The following is a 19,755-nucleotide window of genomic DNA, read 5'->3' as shown; positions in this document are numbered from 1 at the left end:
GCTAGGTGGGCCATGTTCTTTACCCGATTTAGATTTACCATCTCTTATAGACCAGGTTCCCTCAACACTAAGGCCGATGCGCTGTCCCGTCTCTATGACACTGAGGACCGGTCCATCAATCCTACTCCCATCCTTCCAGCTGCTAGGCTGCTGGCTCTGGGGGAATGGGGGGTGGACGCGGACATCGAGCGGGTGTTGCGGTTGGAACCTGGTCTCCCTACGGCCCTACAGACTGCGGAGGCTCTATTTACCCACGTCTTCCGGCACTACGGGGTGCCAGAGGACATCGTATCTGATCGAGGTCCCCAGTTCACGTCCCGTGTTTGGAGGGCGTTTATGGAGTGTCTGGGGGTCTCGGTCATCCTGACCTCTGGTTATCACCCCGAGAGTAATGGGCAGGTGGAAAGAGTGAACCAGGAAGTGGGTAGGTTTCTGCGGTCGTATTGCCAGAACCGGCCAGGAGAATGGGCGAGGTACGTCCCATGAGCGGAGTTGGCCCAGAACTCACTCCGTCACTCCTCCACAAACATGTCGCCATTCCAATGCGTGCTGGGCTACCAGTCGGTCCTGGCTCCGTGGCATCAAAGTCAGACCGAAGCTCCTGTGGTGGAGGAGTGGGTACAGCGCTCTAGGGAGACCTGGCGGGCAGTCCAGGACTCTCTTGAGCAGGCCGGTGGACGGCAGAAGAAGAGCGCTGACCGCCACCGCAGTGAGGCCCCTGTGTTCGCACCAGGGGACAGGGTCTGGCTCTCGACCCGAAACCTGCCCCTCCGCCTGCCCTGCCGGAAGCTGGGGCCGCAGTGTGTGGGGCCATTTAAAGTCCTGAGGAGGATAAACAAGGTGTGTTATAGATTGCAACTTCCCTCTTACTATCGCATTAACCCCTCGTTTCATGTGTCTCTCCTCGGGCCGGTGGTAGCTGGTCCCCTACAAGAAGTTGAGGTGCCGGAGGTCCCTCCGCCCCCTCTGGACATCAAGGGGTCCCCGGCGTACACTGTACGAGCTATTCTGGACTCGAGACGCCGGGTGAGGGGCCTGCAGTACCTCGTGGACTGGGAGGGCCTACTAGCTGCCACCGATCCCCTTTTCTGTTTCATTTAGTTGTGTCTGATTTGTTGCACCTGTTTCGTGTTTAGGTTTGGTTTTGGGCTATTTAAACCCAGTAGGCCCGCCGGCTTTTGTGCGGGCTTGTTTTTATGTTTATGGTGTTTGATTATTCTTGTGGTTTCTTTTTTCCGATCAGTTTTGTCCTGTTTGTTTGGACTGGGACTTTACGCGCCCTTTTGTGTGTGGCGTGACCGTCTCTTTTTTTTTTTTTAATAGTTAAGATCCACATCTTTTGAACTACCCTTCTCTCTGCGCCTGACTCCTGCACTCATTACTTATTGAAGCCGTGACAGATTTGTTACTCAAAATTACATTTTAATATTTTTGTTTGGCTGAAAGCAGGTCTGATTGAATGACAACCACATATCTGTCACTCAGAGTTTCTAAAGAATGCGCTGTTCATAATTTCCAACAGATTCCTTTCAGAAACACATAAAGAGAAAGAAGTCTCTGTTAGACTGGGCTCTGAGAAGAGGACATGGCAGCCAAGGAGGTGGATATCCTGAATCCCCCACAACTCCTCACAAGCTCTTTGGTCTTTCATTGTCCTCCATCTGTCATCATGGACATCTACCCAGACCCATCATGGTGAGTTCTGATCCCATCAAATATGAAACATTATAAATTATTCATCTCTACTGCTGGGAAAGGAGTGAGGATAATTCCAATCATGATGGGAAAATTAGGATAATATCAGTCATGGTGGGCAAATTATTCACAGCTTGTAATTGCGCCTGCAAACTACTACATGTCTGGTCTATTCTCCATACAGGACATGCTGTATCTGTTGTATCATGAGGGCCCCACCACCACAGGGATCTTCCGGCGCTCAGCCAATGCTAAGACATGCCGGGAACTGAAGGAAAGACTGAACTCTGGCAACAGTGTTCAGCTGGAGGGGGAGTCTGTGTTTGTTGCTGCATCAGTCATCACTGTAATTGCTTTCTGAAGTCTCACTTGTGTTTTAGATTATTTACTAGACTGCATTGGATTGTAAACTGAAATATTATGGCCAGCAGTAACAGTAACATGTTAAAATGGAGGACCAAAAGTTTTTTTTTAAACTATTTTCATACTGTACTGTATAGATTTTGATTGCTAGGACTTATATTTGAATGAACAGGACTTTCTGCGCAACATCCCTGGCAGTGTGCTAAGTACTGGTCTGTATGAGAAGTGGATGGAGGTCATGGCGGCTGATGATATTGAAGACAAGATTGAGTTGATAAAAGGGTGAGAGATTCATACATCTGTTTATTTGTTTACCAACAATAGATTAGTGGCTAAAATAAAGGAATTGTCATATGGTCCTTGATGAACTGAGACAATTGTGTTAGAGCAGGGATGAAACAAAAGACTCCACCCTCTGCACCCACCTCTGATATAATGGATCTGCTTACAATTGTTTTATTGAGATTTTCCCGCTTGAATGATTGTCCGGTGGCTACCTATTCTATGGGATTTGGAGCCTCTTGAGTGGCGCAGTGGTCTAAGGGACTGTATCGCAGTGCCACTAGAGATTCAGCTGTGCCACTAGAGATTCTGGGTTCGAGTCCAGGCTCTGTCGCAGCCGGCTGCAACCGGGAGATCCATGGGGTGGTGCACAATTGTCCCAGTGTCGTCCGGGTTAGGGGAGGGTTTGGCCAGCAGGGTTGTCCTGGTCCCATCGCGCACTAGAGACTCCTGTGGCGGGCCTGGCGCAGTGCATGCTGACACGGTCACCACGTGCACAGTGTTTCCTCCGACACCCGACTGGCTTCCGGGTTAAGTGGGCACTGTATCAAGAAGCAGTGTGGCTTGGTTGTGGTTCTCAACCTTCGCCTCTCCCGAGTCCGTACGGGAGTTGCAGCGATGAGTCAAGACTGTAACTACCAATTGGATACCATGAAATTGGGAAGAAAACAGGGTAAAAAATAAATGTAAAAATAGATAGGAAACATTTGGGTAACGCTGAGCCATAGATGTGAGCAGAAACATAACAATATTGTACAACAGAATGCACACAATAATTCAAATCTTGAAACCTGTGACTGGCAGAAAACTGAAAAAAAGGACATATCAAAGAATACTTAAATAGAGGCTAAATGCACCATTTGTATACGAGCAAACACTTGTACAAATATAGTTCAGATAACACACAAAATAGCTGTAAAAAATGTAAATACATGAGATGGAATATTATCCAAACAAGTTCCAAATACTGTCAAGCGATTGCATGGTGTTCACATTTTCCTGATTCTAACTTTTATCGTTAAAGAAGAATTACAACATAAATCGCATTGAGTTTAAAGAAAAAATATTATGTTGTTTTTGAAAAGTTCAGTGCCATTTTGCATGTGTCAAATGGAGCACCTTATGTACACTGTGTGTGTGTGTATATTGTCAAGCCCTGACCTTAGTTATCTTTGTTTTCTTTATTATTTTGGTTAGGTCAGGGTGTGACGAGGGTGGTTTGTTTAGTTTTTGTATTGTCTAGGGTTTTTTGTAAGTCTAGGGGTTTATATATCTATGGTTGCCTAGATTGGTTCTCAATCAGAGGTAGCTGTTTATCATTGTCTCTGATTGGGGACCATATTTAGGTAGCCATATTCCTTGGGTATTTTGTGGGTTCTTATTCTATGTTTAGTTGCCTGTCTGCAATAGCCATATTAGCTTCACGGTTCGTTTTGTTGTTTTGTATAGTTTCTTCAGTATTCTTTCTTTGATTAAAGAAGTATGTACGCTTATCACGCTGCGCCTTGGTCTCCTCCATATGACGACCGTTACATATATATATATATATATATATATATATATATATATATACACACACACACAGTGTACATAAGGTGTTCCATATATATAGATAGATAGATAGATGCATTGATACAGTGCTTTCGGAAAGTATTCAGAACACTTGACTTTTCCACGTATTGTTATGTTACAGCCTTATTTTAAAATGGATTAAATTTGTATTTTATTCTCATCAATCTACACAAAATACCCCATAATGACAAAGCAAAAATAGTTTAGACATTTTTGCAAATGTATTAAAAATAAAAACAGAAACACCTTATTTACATAAGTATTCAGACCCTTTGCTATGAGACTCGAAATTGAGCTCAGGTGCATCCTGTTTCCATTAATTATCTTTGAGCTGTTTCTTCAACTTGGTTGTGGTAAATTCAATTGATTGGACATGATTTGGAAAGGTAGACCTTTGTCTATATAAGGTGCAACAGTTGACCGTGCATATCAAAGCCAAACCAAGACATGAGGTCGAAGGAATTGTTCGTAGGGCTCAGGAACAGGATTGTGTCTAGGCACAGATCTGGGGAACGGTACCAAGAAATGTCTTCAGCATTGAATCATTCTTAAATGGAATAAGTTTGGAACTACCAAGACTCTTCCTAGAGCTGGCCGCCCAGCCAATGTCCTTGAGTAGCCCAGCCAGGGCCCGGACTTGAACCCGATCTAACATCTCTGCAGAGACTTGAAAACAGCTGTATAGCGACACTCCCCATCCAACCTAACAGAGCTTGAAAGGATCTGCAGAGAAGAATGGGAGAAACTCCCCAAATACAGTGGGGCCAAGTTTGTAGCGTAATTTCCCTGAAGACTCAAGGCTGTAATCGCTGCCAAAGGTGCTTCAACAAAGTACTGAGTAAAGTGTCGGAATACTTATGTAAATATGATATTTCAGTTTTTTATCTGTTATGCATTTGCAAAGAATTCTAAAAATATGTTTTGCTTAGTCATTATGGTGTATTGTGTAAAGATTGAGGGGGGGGGGGGAAATGATTTAATCAATTTTAGAATACAGCTGTAACGTCACAAAATGTGGAAAAGGTCAAGGGGTCTGAGTACTTTCCGAATGCACTGTATAACAGTCTTAAACACATACAGTAATAACTAGGACCCTGTGTTTTGTGCAATCATGTGACATGCCTGGATTTGAACCTTTATTTATAACGCATGTATAACGCATGTATACTGCACTTACGCATGTATACTGCATGTATACTGCACCACTTTAATAATTGTCTGTTTTTATGCATGTTTTATCCTAGAACACTAAGAACAGCAACTGTTAACAAGAATCCAATATGGCGTGAACCTTCATATCACTGTATAGCAATCAGGGGGGGAAATAATTGCTCTTTTCAGATCTTGTAGCAACTGATAATGAAATAACTGCCAATAATGTAGCAACTTATAATGAAATAACTGCCAATAATGTAATAGCGGTTCATAATTTTTACATTTATAATGCTGATAATGTAATAAATTGCCAATAAATAGATAGGAAACATTTGGGTAACGCTGAGCCATAGATGTGAGCAGAAACAGAACAATATTGTACAACAGAATGCACACAATAATTCAAATCTTGAAACCTGTGACTGGCAGAAAAGTGAAAAAAAAGGACATATCAAAGAATAGTCTTTAATAGAGGTTAAATGCCCTCAATAGAATAGAAGAGCAGTGGTTTGCAATTCAGCTAAAGTCATTAAATCGTTTTGTGCATCTAGAAAAACACACAGAACTGTATTGCTTGTTTTTTAATTCCAATAGCCTTCTCAGCACTTCATGTCCTGTTTCAAAGTCATTCAATATCTGTTTTTTTATCTTAATATCTTTGAACAACACACATTCGGCACATTAGAGCAACTTCAACAACAGGAAGAGATATATTTATTGATGTGTTCTTCCCCAAGTAAATTTACTGTATGTACTGTGCAGAAGTGGAATTTACTAAAGACAGAGACAGACTAAAGAATGGTATGTGAACAGGACAGAACACATTCACTAGGGTGTTTGCATCAGCCACTCACCCATTCCTCTCTACATTACTGGCCTCAATTAGCCACTAGGGTATTAATGACACTCCATTGTCTGTCCCCTTCAGGCTATTGAGCCAGCTTCCAGAGGATAATGTTACCTTGCTCCGCTACCTGTTCGCCCTTCTCTATCACATCCAGGAGAGCTCGCAGGAGAACCAGATGAACGCTTTGAATCTGGCTCTCTGTATCGCTCCCAACATGCTGTGGCTGCCCGTGCCCAAAGGGCCAGAGGAGGAGAGTCAGTCCACTAAAAAGGTAGATCTACTTAGGGATCCCCTGCCCAACAACAATAGTACCCTACTGACATTTTATAAGAACCATAAATAATCTTCAATAATTCATGTATTATATTATTTCTCTGTATTTCTTACACAGATAAATAAATGAATTATTGAAGATTATTTATTGTGTGCAGACCATCTCTATTGCTATGGACTATGAGAATCTAGCACCCGACAACTTCTGAAAAATAATATGAGAGTGAGCATGTTATCTATTATTCTATTTTATAAATATAGTCAAATATATAATATTTTATGAAGGCTTCAATTAAACACACAAATGCAGTAATAAATCCCTAGTGAATTGCTGAGTTTATGTATTAATGCAAAATATAATGATTATGCAAAATATACAATTCAATGTATACAGTATATGCTGAAATTGTCAGTTCCCACTGGGCACAGATATCAATTCAACATTTATTCCATGTTGGTTCAATGTCATTTTATTGAAATGAAATGAAAACAACTTTGATTCAACCAGTGTGTGTCCAGTGGTTTCGTATTCGGTACAGCTTTTGGAAAAGGCATCATCACATTTTGGAATAGGCATCATCTCTTTAGTAGCTTATTGCTAAAATAATCATTTTAAAAGGCAACATGATGTCAAGGTTAAGAAATCAATTAAGTTTAATTTGCAGAGGATCAAAAAATGTCTAACTGGTACATTTTTGTCTTGCGACACAATTTGGCCAATGCGATTCTTATGCCAATTAAACATCAGAACATTGATTGACTGTTTGACGTTTGTGTTGCTGTGAAACATCACAAAGATAAAAACAGTTCTCAAGAGTTCTTTAAACATCAAAGTGTAAGTTATAAGCTACAGTGAGCTCCAAAAGTATTGGGACAGTGACCATTTTGTTGTTGTTTTGGCTCTGTACTCCAACACTTTGGATATGAGGACTATGAGGTTAAAGTGCAGACTGTCCGCTTGAATTTTTATCCATATCGGGTGAACCGTTTAGAAATTACATCACTTTTTGTAGATAGTCCCCCCATTTTAGGGGACCAAAAGTATTGGGAGAAATTCACTTGTGTATATTAAAGTAGTAAAAAGTTAAGTATTTGGTCCCATATTCCTAGTACGCAATGATTGCATTAAGCATTGAGCTTGTGACTGTACAAACGTGTTGGATGCATTTGCTGTTTGATTTGATTGTGTTTCATATTATTTTGTGCTCAATAGAAATGAATGGTAAATAATGTATTGTGTCATTTTGGAGTCACTTTTCCGTAAATAAGAATATAATGTTTCTCAACACTTCTACACTAATGTGGATGCTACCATGATTACGGATAATCCTGAATGAATCGTGAACAATTATGAGTGGGAAAGTTACAGATGCACAAATATCACATGATATTTATGCCTCAGTAACTTTTCTCACTCATCATTCACCATTCATTCAGGATTATCCGTAATCATGGTAGCATCCACATTAGTGTAGAAGTGTTGAGAAACATATTCTTATTTACGGAAAAGTGACTCCAAAATGACACAATACATTATTTACCATTCATTTCTATTGGGCACAAAATAATAGCAAATGCATCCAACACGTTTGTACAGTCATAAGTTGATGTAGTCATTGCGTGCTATGAATATGGGACCAAATACGTAACATTTTACTACTTTAATAATGCACATAATGTAGATATGTCCCAATACTTTTGGTCCACTAAAATGGGGGGACTATCTACAAAAAGTGCTCTAATTTCTAAACGGTTCACCCAATATGGATTAAAATACACTCAAATGAAAGCTGACAGTCTGCACTTTAACCTCATAATCATTGAATCATTTCAAATCTGAAGCCAAAACAACAACAAATATTTGTTGTCCAATACTTTTGGAGCTCACTGTATAAGTTGTTCATTTTCTGTGTAAATTGGAATAATACACTGAATTGAAAGTCATTTTCATTGGACCCCATTAATGACTCTGGTGTTGTAGTTAGCATGAGCAGATAGTGTATGTTCATCTCCTGTATCCCCTATTTGTTAACGCTTTCTGCCTCAATGTGTTTTCATGTCTCCATTGCAGGTTGCAGCTCTCATCCAACTACTCATTGAAAACACCCCGGCCATTTTTGGTAAAGATGTTGAGTGCATTTTTACTGAGACAAATTGTGAACAAGGAACTGTAGACGATGTCATGGGTGAGATCTTTGTTAGATAACATATGGATGATTTTCTTTTCTTTTTTTGCATTTTCACGGTAACCATGTGGTCTCGCTTTGATCCTCTCCTGTTTCTTCTTTCAGTGGAGTCTTACCAGCAGCTCTACGTGTCTGATGATTGGGACTGGGAGAAGCAAGGAGGACTTCACTCTCCTAACAGGGAACCTTTATTCCTGTCTCCAGGGAAACTGGTCTTGAAAGAGGAGAAAGAGATTTTGGGCCTTCTGAATGAGGTTGACTCCTTGAAAAAGCAATATGTGAGTGAGGAAAGTGCTTATAGCTGTGGAAATCTAGACTTTATGTCTTCACTGTCCAGTGGGTCTATATGCTCCCTGATGGGGACCCAGAGTCTTCGCTCAGCCCGCTGCTCCTCAGAACCCAGTGTGTCTCTGGCTTCTCCCCAGTCAGGGTCCCAAAGCCAGATCCACACTCCTGTTGCCCGTCAGTCCAGCTGCGATGCGGCAGTGATGTGTGGCTGTGCAGACCACTCCCAACACACACACAAACCCCACGCTAAGGGGCTACTAAAGGGGGACAGCAGCCCCAGGGTAGGTGGCAGCAGATCTAGGTATGCCTTCTGGAGGTCCCCTCAGGTAGCTTCTAGGTTCTGGCACCCTGCCCAGAGGCTGGCCATGTCCAACAGATCCAGTTTCTCCAGCCTGTCCTCCTCAGCCACCTCACCGTCTGCCTCCTCTCTGAGCTCCATAGACAGTGCCTTTTCCTTCTGCTCTGACTCTGTGTCCTCTCCCAACGAGCCCAGCTCCCTACCCTTCCTGTTCGGCACGTCGGCGCGGTTACGCCCTCTCACCCCAGACACCCCGAAGAAATTCCCAAAAGACTGGAGCATGACATTCCCAGTGGCAGTGGCTCAGGCACCCGAGGTTTTGGACTTGTATAATAAGTATGATGAGAGAGAAGAAGACAAGGAGCATTACCGTTCTAATAGCATTCAGAATAGAGAAGACTACCAGTTGCGTACGCAAAGCCTCTATAGTTTAAAAGGTGAGAATAGTCAAAGCCCTGTCTCTCAACCAGATGACAGTGAGAATTTTATCTCTGATTGGAGTGGGCAGCAGGTGCATCAGAGCCAGAAGGATAAAGTGTTTGAGACATCAGAGTCAAAAGGCCAGACCAAAGAAATATCCATTACACACATACAGCTGAGAAAAACAAACAACCAGGCTGTCAACAAAGAAGAGGTGAAGAGGACAAAAATTACATTTTACACCTCCTCTAACAGAATGCTGGTGAAGAAACAGTCTGATCAATCTGTGGAAGAGTGTGGCGTCTCTCTGGTGTCTGACACAGGGAGAGAACATAAGGAAAACGAGGAACTTCTCGGTCAGAGTGTGCAGGTCCACATACCCCAGACAGTGTTCTATGGTCAAAACACTCCACTGGTCCTTCAGTCTGTGTCAATCAGACAATCTGTCAACAACAAGGAGAAAGGAGCAAAGACTAAAACAGAGATTGACTGTGGTGAGGTGGTCCCTGAACAGTTGGGTGGTGGATGCACCCATCTCTCCCAGACATCATATAAAACCAATGCCAAAACTGCAAGCACAATCAGCCACACTGTAAGAATAAAACTGCCAGCAACTGTCAGAAACACTGTGAGAGAATACTTCAGCTCAGGTGACAACAAGAATGGCAACTCGGATGCAAAAGCAATTGAAAAAAAACGTGTAAGTAAACTCCAGTAGCAAAGTAAAATGGCTGAACCAACAGAAAATGCCACAAAGCTATCACATGGTGAGGAATCAGTTGTCTGATTGTACAAATGCTCATCACTTGGTGTTTTATAGTGGGTTATCAGAATGTAGATAATCAAGGATTACTTTACCTCCCTCTGTGTGTAAATATCTACGTATTTCTTGCTAAATTCTAAATTAAGAATGGTGCAGATTAAATGCAGGAATTAGGATTAGTGATGAATGCAGATAAATGTATGATGAATGTGTAATGAAAGTTAAGCAAGGAAGTAAGACCGTGTCAGATGGTAAAGACTAAATGGGTTAGTACTTGCAGTTCATTTTGTCAAACTAGTCAGCTTGATAAACAATTTCAACAGTCTGTGCAATGTCCTGTGGGTTGTTGCTTAGAGGAAATGAATGGTATTTATGCAAACCACTCAGACAGAGCACCTCCTCCAACTGAATGGGGATGCTTAATGCTTTTGTATAGCAAATGGCCAAATTGCCTTCAATGTCATGTGTGTGTTTACTGGAGGGACTGTGACATGTTCAAGAAGATGATAGGGATAATATGTCAGGGAAAAAATGAAAATGTGAGGCAAATTAGGTATAACATGCACAATTTGTATACGAGCAAACACTTATACAAATATAATTCAGCTAACACACAAAATAGCTGTAAAAAATGTAAATACATGAGATGGAATATTATCCAAACAAGTTCCAAACTGTCAAGCGATTGCATGGTGTTCACATTTTCCTGATTCTAACTTTTATCGTTAAAGAAGAATTACAACATAAATCGCATTGAGTAAAAAAAAAAAAAATTGATGTTGTTTTTGAAAAGTTCAGTGTCATTTTGCATGTGTCAAATGGAGCACCTTATGTACACTGTGTGTGTGTGTATATTGTCAAGCCCTGACCTTAGTTATCTTTGTTTTCTTTATTATTTTGGTTAGGTCAGGGTGTGACGAGGGTGGTTTGTTTAGTTTTTGTATTGTCTAGGGTTTTTTGTAAGTCTAGGGGTTTATATATCTATGGTTGCCTAGATTGGTTCTCAATCAGAGGTAGCTGTTTATCATTGTCTCTGATTGGGGACCATATTTAGGTAGCCATATTCCTTGGGTATTTTGTGGGTTCTTATTCTATGTTTAGTTGCCTGTCTGCACTAGCCATATTAGCTTCACGGTTAGTTTTGTTGTTTTGTATAGTTTGTTCAGTATTCTTTCTTTGATTAAAGAAGTATGTACACTTACCACGCTGCGCCTTGGTCTCCTCCATATGACGACCGTGACATATATATATATATATATATACACACACACACACAGTGTACATAAGGTGTTCCATATATATAGATAGATAGATAGATGCATTGATACAGTGCTTTCGGAAAGTATTCAGAACACTTGACTTTTCCACGTATTGTTATGTTACAGCCTTATTTTAAAATGGATTAAATTTGTATTTTATTCTCATCAATCTACACAAAATATCCCATAATGACAAAGCAAAAATAGTTTAGACATTTTTGCAAATGTATTAAAAATAAAAACAGAAACACCTTATTTACATAAGTATTCAGACCCTTTGCTATGAGACTCGAAATTGAGCTCAGGTGCATCCTGTTTCCATTAATTATCTTTGAGCTGTTTCTTCAACTTGGTTGTGGTAAATTCAATTGATTGGACATGATTTGGAAAGGTAGACCTTTGTCTATATAAGGTGCAACAGTTGACCGTGCATGTCAGAGCCAAACCAAGACATGAGGTCGAAGGAATTGTTCGTAGGGCTCCGAAACAGGATTGTGTCTAGGCACAGATCTGGGGAACGGTACCAAGAAATGTCTTCAGCATTGAATCATTCTTAAATGGAATAAGTTTGGAACTACCAAGACTCTTCCTAGAGCTGGCCGCCCAGCCAATGTCCTTGAGTAGCCCAGCCAGGGCTCGGACTTGAACCCGATCTAACATCTCTGGAGAGACCTGAAAACAGCTGTACAGCAACACTCCCCATCCAACCTACCAGAGCTTGAGAGGATCTGCAGAGAAGAATGGGAGAAACTCCCCAAATACAGTGGTGCCAAGTTTGTAGCGTCATTTCCCTGAAGACTCAAGGCTGTAATCGCTGCCAAAGGTGCTTCAACAAAGTACTGAGTAAAGCGTCGGAATACTTATGTAAATATGATATTTCAGTTTTTTATCTGTTATGCATTTGCAAAGAATTCTAAAAATATGTTTTTGCTTAGTCATTATGGTGTATTGTGTAAAGATTGAGGGGGGGGGATTATTTAATACATTTTAGAATACAGCTGTAACGTCACAAAATGTGGAAAAAGTCAAGGGGTCTGAGTACTTTCCGAATGTACTGTATAACAGTCTTAAACACATACAGTAATAACTAGGACTCTGTGTTTTGTGCAATCATGTGACATGCCTGGATTTTAACCTTTATCTATAACGCATGTATAACGCATGTATACTGCACTCACGCATGTATACTGCATGTATACTGCACCACTTTCATTATTGTCTGTTTTTATGCATGTTTTATCCTAGAACACTAAGAACAGCAACTGTTAACAAGAATCCAATATGGCGAGAACCTTCATATCACTGTGTAACAATCAGGGGGGGAAATAATTGCTCTTTTCAGATCTTGTAGCAACTGATAATGTAATAAATTGCCAATAAACTAATAAATATGCAGAACGCATAACGTAATAACGTTTTTGCACATAATGTAATCATTATTATCGATTATTACAATATAAAGTGTGTAAAAAAACATCTATATTGTAATAACTTAATACAATACTGTAATAACATCCTAAAATCACTCTCTTATTTTAACGGAATGCATATTCGGTGTCACACACTTAAGGAACTGTTTGTATTTGCATCCATTGCCACAAAAGGGAGGGTGTAACTATTGCACTTCCATTCTGACCTTATAAACATCCAATGTCTTCAGAGAGAAAAAACAACAACACTCCTCAATTTGAAGACAAACCTTGCAGTCATGTGATTAGCAAAATTCTAATGATCACAAAAATATTCAACAGGAGTTTCACTCCTCCTTATCCCAGGATTGACCAGGCTACTTTGCCTTTCAGAGTAGAGATGGAACCAGACTCATGTCAGACAGACAGACAAACTCACTGATTCACTCACAGACAGACTGGCTGACTGACTGACTGATTCACTCACTCACTCACTCACTCACTCACTCACTCACTCACACATAACCCATTGGACCAAGGCCAAAATCTGTGTTTTTTTCCACTACTTTAATTTATTTACCTTTACAGTCCCCTTATGAGCCACATATGGAAGTGTTACACATTTTTCTTTTTCAGATCAACCAGTACAAGAAATGTTTTAATACAAAGTTACTCTCACAGCTTCATTTGACATGTTCTGGTAGATATGACAACATTTTGGGACTGTATTATCTGCAATATCTAAGTGTGTCAGGATTTAAATACCACGATCTGCCCGTTTGTTTATGTCTGTTGAGAAACATGAATATGAGCTCTCCAACATTAGCCCACTGGTTACATTCCCTTAGTAATATCAAATAACGACTCAGGAATGTGGTTTGGTGTGTAGTCAGCTATTACATGACACTTGATATGCGTGAAAAAGAGTGAATATAGAGTTAGTATTTATTTTTTAAGTTGTTATTACATTATTGGTTAAAGTTATTACACTATTAATGAAAAAGCTTTTACCCACTCCATAATGTATTCATCAATGCATAATGTAATAAAAGCTTTTTAGATATATAACGTTATTAGGTTATTGGTAATTTTTACATTATGAATGCAAAATGTATTACATTATTAGCATCTATTACATTATTGGCAGTTATTACATTATCAGTTGCTACAAACCTGTATATGCCTATATTTATTGCACCACCTATAATAAATCATGTTTGCCCTCAAAACTCTGCATGTGTTTTTCCATGCCTTCTCAGTCCCAACTTTCTAGACATCCTATTTAAAATATGCAGGGTTATTAATTGCAACAACTTATTGTTTTGCACAAAGATTAGTGGGTCAAATTTCACACAATATAGTTGGATGAAAACACAGTTGTTTTAATTACTTAAAGGGAATTTTATGTGGTTTAGAAAGTGCCTTCAGAAAGTATTCATTCCCCTGGACTTAGTCCACATTTTGTTGTGTTACAGCCTAAATTAAAAAGGAATTAAAAATAATAATAATTCTCACCCATCTACACACAATACACCATAATAACAAAGTGAAAGCATGTTTTCATTTTTGAACATTTATTGAAGATGAAATAAAGAAATATCACATTTACCTAATTGCTTTGCCACATGTTTTACAGTATTACTTTAGAACTTGTCGCAAACAGAATGCATATTTTGGATATTTTTTTATTCTGTACAAGCTTACTTCCTTTCTCTTTGTCAATTAGGTTAGTTTTGTTGAGTAACTAGAATGTTATTCATCCATCCTCAGTTTTCACCTATCACAGCCATTAAACTCTCTAATTGTTTTAAAGTCACAATTGACCCCATGGTGAAATCCCTGAGCAGTTTCCTTCCTCTCCGGCAACTGAGTTAGGAATGACGTGTGTTTCTTTGTAGCAACCGGGTGTATTGATGCACCAGTGTAATTAATAACTTCACCATACTCAAAGGGATATTCAATGTCTGTTTTATTTTTTTTTACCCATCTACTAATAGAATGCGAGGCATTCAAAAACCTCCCTGTTTTTTTGGGTTGAATCTGTGTTTGAAATTCACTGCTCGACTGAGGGACCTTACAGATAATTGTATGTGTGGGGTACAAAGATGAGGTAGTGATTCAAAAATCATGTTAAACACTATTATTGAACACAGAGTGAGTCCATGCTGCTTATTATGTGACTTGGTAAGCAAATGTTTACTCCTGAACTTATTTAGGCTTGCCATAACAAAGGATTTGAAGTACATATTGACTCATTTCACTTTTTAAAAATGTATTAATTTGTATAAATTTAAATTTAAAAAACATAATGCCACTTTGACATTCTGGGGAATTGGGTGTAGGCCAGTGACATAACATCTCAATTTAATCCATTTTAAATTCAGGCTGTAACACAACACATTTAGGAAAAAGTCAAGGATTGTGAATACTTTCTGAAGGCACTTTGCAGAGAACTGCTGAATAAAGATGGTCCACTTTAATGTGCTTCCATATTTCCAATGGTTTCCTTTTATAAAGCCAGCATGCTAGGTGACATGTCATTGAACTACAGGCAATGTTTGTAACATTTAATAACTTACTATTTATAATGCATGCCACTTTAGGTCATTTTGTATGCTAAGTACAGGTAATATGTAATTGCTACAACCGATTCTCCAACAGAAGCTAGTTGATTGGTAGGGCAAAGGGTAAATACATGTCAGAGTGGTCCTGAGTGATATGTTTCTGGAGATGTTTGATTATGATGATGATTAGACTTGGTACAGTAGGTGAAAGGTGTAGCAGGTTGCATGAAGGATCACTGGCTGCCTTTAGATCCCACAGCATCCCTCACCTCTTGGGGCACTTGGACAGTCATACCATCCATCCACTTCTGCACTGTCACCTGGCAACCAAGACGGGACCTGTCAATCAGAAGCAGATTAGAGGCAGACAGATGATGAATTACCGAATTTCCTGCACTTTGTTGTGTCTATGTCAGTTCAGCAGTGAGGCCCTACCACTTGTTTCTGTTTTGACCGGATTAAATCAACATTTATTGTGTGTGCCTGTTTTGATTGAGCTGTGATTGCGTATGTAAATCATAACATTTCCACAAGCAAAGGACAGCGAGGGACACTTTATCATTTCAAAATGAAACTCACGTCTTGGTAAGCCCGTAAGCTAGATCTAGCATATCCATCTCCTCATCCACCGTTGGTTCCATCTTCTCATAAAATGTCTTGTCAAAAATGAGATGACAGGTGGAGCATGCTAATGTCCCCTCACATGCACCTGAAGAACAACAGAGGAGACAATAAAGGGACATATGTGAAAATCCTTAAAGACACCTGGATAGTAGATGGCTTTTATACTGTAAATGCAACATACAGTGATACATATTTGCTAAAGATATTCATATTTTACTTGTCTATTTTTCCTGTTTACGTACCAAAACCACTTATGTCCAAGTTTTTGTTTACAACAACATCCAACAGGGTCTGTCCTTCAGTAACAGCAGTGGTGGTTCTGATGCCATCTTGGTTAATGAAGTGTATTATGACTTTTTCCTCCGACAAGCTGTAAAAATCAGAGCTTGTTATAAGCCATGACTTTCCAGATAAAGAGTACATATCATTTATCTTAATCAATATGTTTGAAAAGGTCGAACATTTAGCGGTCTTTCTGGATGTATTGTATCAAAGCCTATTAAAAGATTTTAATCTTCAGCCAACTGAATTAACATTTATCAGCAGTTATTATATTATCACCCATTGTAGAGGTACTCACTATAATATGGCTCTGGGTAAGAACAGAGAAAGAACAGTATGAATACATAATTAAAATGTACAGCAGATTATAAAATATATGGTTTCAAGAGACCTATAAACTAACCTTAGCAGATAATGTTATGGTCCTACAAGCAATTTCAAATCACCTACCTGTTATTTTCAGAGTCGGAGTGTATGGCCGAGTGGATGGTGATGGCTTTGCCTTGGTTGTGTGGGGTCCAGGTTTTAATGAGGCAAGTTTTGACTCTCATTGAGATACGGGGTGTATTGACCATCTTAGTGAAAAGGAAGGAGCCGAGATACAAACACCTTGCCATGTTGGCCTGTGGCGTGTCGATTGTGGACTGAGTGGTAAAGGGGGCCTCTGGTGAATACCATCAGCCTTGAGTAGAACTCAGCCCACAAGAAGGGCCAAGGCCTAGCATAGATAACCTAACCTCAGCTCTGCAGATGGCAGAGAATGATTTAGCTAACATCTATAAGAATTACACATCTCATCAACCCTAAGGTCATCGTAGATCTTCAAGTATGCATCCTCAATGGCTTCCTACACTGTTTAAACACAATTAGCCCATTTTGACCTCTGATGAGAGCTATTTGTTCCTCATAAGAATATGCTGTTGTTTTTCATTGAAAAAATACTGCAATCTCTGTCCAGAAAACTTAGTTATAAAACTCATTTAATTGCATTTGGAGCAGCCACCTGTTATGTGACTTTATGGATAACCTATAAGACTTTATTACCTACAAGATGTTGAACATCTGTCTCAACTACTGTCTGTATGATGATGTGTGGCCATTTAAACCTGCTTTAAGTTTTAGAATGTCTTACAAAAATATAACGTCTACTCTTGTTGCTGGGGGGAACACATTTTTACAGGAGCTCACAGAAAACTGGCCCACACATCATCCTCTAGGTATGTATATACAAGTACATTATGTGCACATTAGGTTGTACAATGGTCAGGTTTAGCTCTTAATGTTTGTTAAGGCTAGACAATATACACACATCCACACAAAGGTTGGAGCAGGGTCAGCCATAGGGTCAACCACAGAGCAGCACCCCTGGAGGAGTTTAGGGGTTAAGTGCCTTGAGCAAGGACACAGTGGCAGGACAGGCAACTAGAATCTCAAACAACTAAACAAATGACCTTATTATTCTTTAACTTACCAGGTCAAGAAAATTTTAATTATGTTCCTCACACTGAGGGTGTCTCTGACCTTTACGAGCTCACAGCAAATCTGACCACATCATTTTAGAAAATGCATATCTAACAACAAAGTTATTCCACTAAGCCAACTGCTTTGTGAATGGATGAACATGTCATGCTTAATGCAAGAGCAGTATTGTATCAATACATTTTGTCTAAGGACAGGTTTGCATGGCAACTAATGATGTATACAAACCCTGAATTGCTGATGTTATGTTTTGGCCATGGAGAGGCTTTGAAACCACCGGTCGGCCATATTGGTACTCCCCGGAGCGGTCCTCCATATGAATTAATGGAATTCTACAGTTCTACAGGACAAAATTACATATATTTAAGTATTTTTTGTTGTCACGGGGACAGTAACATTAGTACTTTGAAAACATACTTTAAGGAAAATATTTTTAAATATATTACATTTTTTATTGGTATGTTTAGTATATCATTTTAAAGTATGCATTAAGGTGCCTGTAATAGAATAAACGTGTCAAAAACAAATGTAGCCATTAATAAATGAATTTCTATAATATTATTTACAATAGTGGGGGAGTGCCAAGATGGAGGTGCAGTGGCTTCAAAACCTTAAACCCTAACAGTCATCTAGTATATACAGTACCAGTCAAAAGTTTGGACACATTTATTTATTCAAGGGTTTTTCTTTATTTTTACTATTTTCTACATTGTAGAATAATAGTCATGACATTAAAACTATGAAATAACACATAGATTCATGTAGTAACCAAAAATGTGTTAAACAAATCCAAATATATTTGAGATTTGAGATTCTTCAAAGTAGCCACTCTTTGCCTTGATGACAGCTTTGCACACTCTTGGCATTCTCTCAACTAGCTTCACCTGGAATAATTTTCCAACAGTCTTGAAGGAGTTCCCACATATGTTGAGCACTTCTTGGCTGCTTTTCCTTCCCTCTACGGTCCAACTCATCCCAAACCATCTCAATTGGGTTGAGGTCAGATGATTGTGGAGGCCAGGTCATCTGATGCAGCACTCCATCACTCTTCTTCTTGGTCTCCTTATTGGTCAAATAGCCCTGTTTTGGGTCATTGTCCTGTTGAAAAACAAATGATACTCCCACTAAGCGCAAACCAGATGGGATGACGTATCACTGCAGAATGCTGAGGTAGTCGTGCTGGTTAAGTGGGCCTTGAATTCTAAATAAATCACAGAGGGTGTCACCAGCAAAGCACCCCCACACCATCACACCTCCTCCTCCATGCTTCACGGGGGGAACCACACATGTAGAGATCCTCTGTTCACCTACAAAGACACTGCAGTGGAACCAAAAATCTCAAATTTGGACTCACCAGACCAAACAACAGATTTCCACTGGTCTAATGTCCATTGCTTATATTTCTTGGCCAAAGCAAGTTTTTTAAAATTATTGGTGTCCTTTAGTCGTGGTTTCTCTTCAGCAATTCGACCTTGAAGGCCTGATACATGCAGTCTCCTCCATCATGCAGGTGATGTTGAGATGTGTTTGTTACTTGAACTCAAAGCATTTATTTGGGCTGCAATTTCTGAGGCTGGTAACTCTAATGAACTTATCCTCTGCTGCAGAGGTAACTCTGGGTCTTCCTTTCCTGTGGCGGTCCACATGAGAGCCAGTTTCATCATAGCGCTTGTTTTTGTGACTGCTCTTGAAGAAACTTTCAAAGTTCTTGAAATGTTCCAGATTGACTGACATTCATATCTTAAAGTAATGATGGACTGTCATTTCTCTTTGCTTATTTGAGCTGTTCTTGCCATGATATGGACTTGGTCTTTTACCAAATAGGGTTATCTTCTGTATATCACCCCTACCTTGTCACAACACAACTGATTGGCTCAAACGCATTAAAAAGGAAAGAAATTCCACAAATTAACTTTGAACAAGGCACAGCTGTTAATTGAAATGCATTCCAGGTAACTACCCCATGAAGCTGGTTGAGAGAATGTCAAGAGTGTGC

The 19,755-nt window shown here is 39.7% G+C and overlaps 2 protein-coding genes across 2 annotated transcripts in view; one reads left to right on the top strand and one right to left on the bottom strand.

The window, feature by feature from the left end:
* LOC139419540 (Rho GTPase activating protein 20b) overlaps positions 1-11,343 on the top strand; it is a 45,968-nt gene extending 34,625 nt beyond the window's left edge. Inside the window, exons 10-15 of the mRNA XM_071169503.1 lie at positions 1,523-1,695; positions 1,880-2,041; positions 2,231-2,340; positions 5,996-6,185; positions 8,259-8,373; positions 8,479-11,343. Coding sequence (XP_071025604.1) covers positions 1,523-1,695; positions 1,880-2,041; positions 2,231-2,340; positions 5,996-6,185; positions 8,259-8,373; positions 8,479-10,097 — 2,369 coding nt within the window. The 3' untranslated portion in view covers positions 10,098-11,343. The remainder of the gene's footprint in view (positions 1-1,522; positions 1,696-1,879; positions 2,042-2,230; positions 2,341-5,995; positions 6,186-8,258; positions 8,374-8,478) is intronic.
* Positions 11,344-13,375: 2,032 nt separating this feature from the next.
* Positions 13,376-16,900, bottom strand: LOC139419539 (adrenodoxin-like). The gene is made up of 4 exons (XM_071169502.1): positions 16,731-16,900; positions 16,241-16,368; positions 15,954-16,083; positions 13,376-15,713 (listed from the first exon to the last, which is right to left on the bottom strand). The coding sequence occupies exons 1-4, from the start codon at positions 16,895-16,897 to the stop codon at positions 15,608-15,610; spliced, it is 531 nt and encodes a 176-aa protein (XP_071025603.1). The 5' UTR covers positions 16,898-16,900; the 3' UTR covers positions 13,376-15,607.
* Positions 16,901-19,755: the final 2,855 nt, after the last annotated feature.

Source organism: Oncorhynchus clarkii, chromosome 10, assembly GCF_045791955.1.
Source record: "Oncorhynchus clarkii lewisi isolate Uvic-CL-2024 chromosome 10, UVic_Ocla_1.0, whole genome shotgun sequence".
Lineage (NCBI taxonomy): Eukaryota > Metazoa > Chordata > Actinopteri > Salmoniformes > Salmonidae > Oncorhynchus > Oncorhynchus clarkii.
Note: the sequence above shows the minus strand (reverse complement) of the source record. Positions and strands in the feature narration are given on the sequence as shown.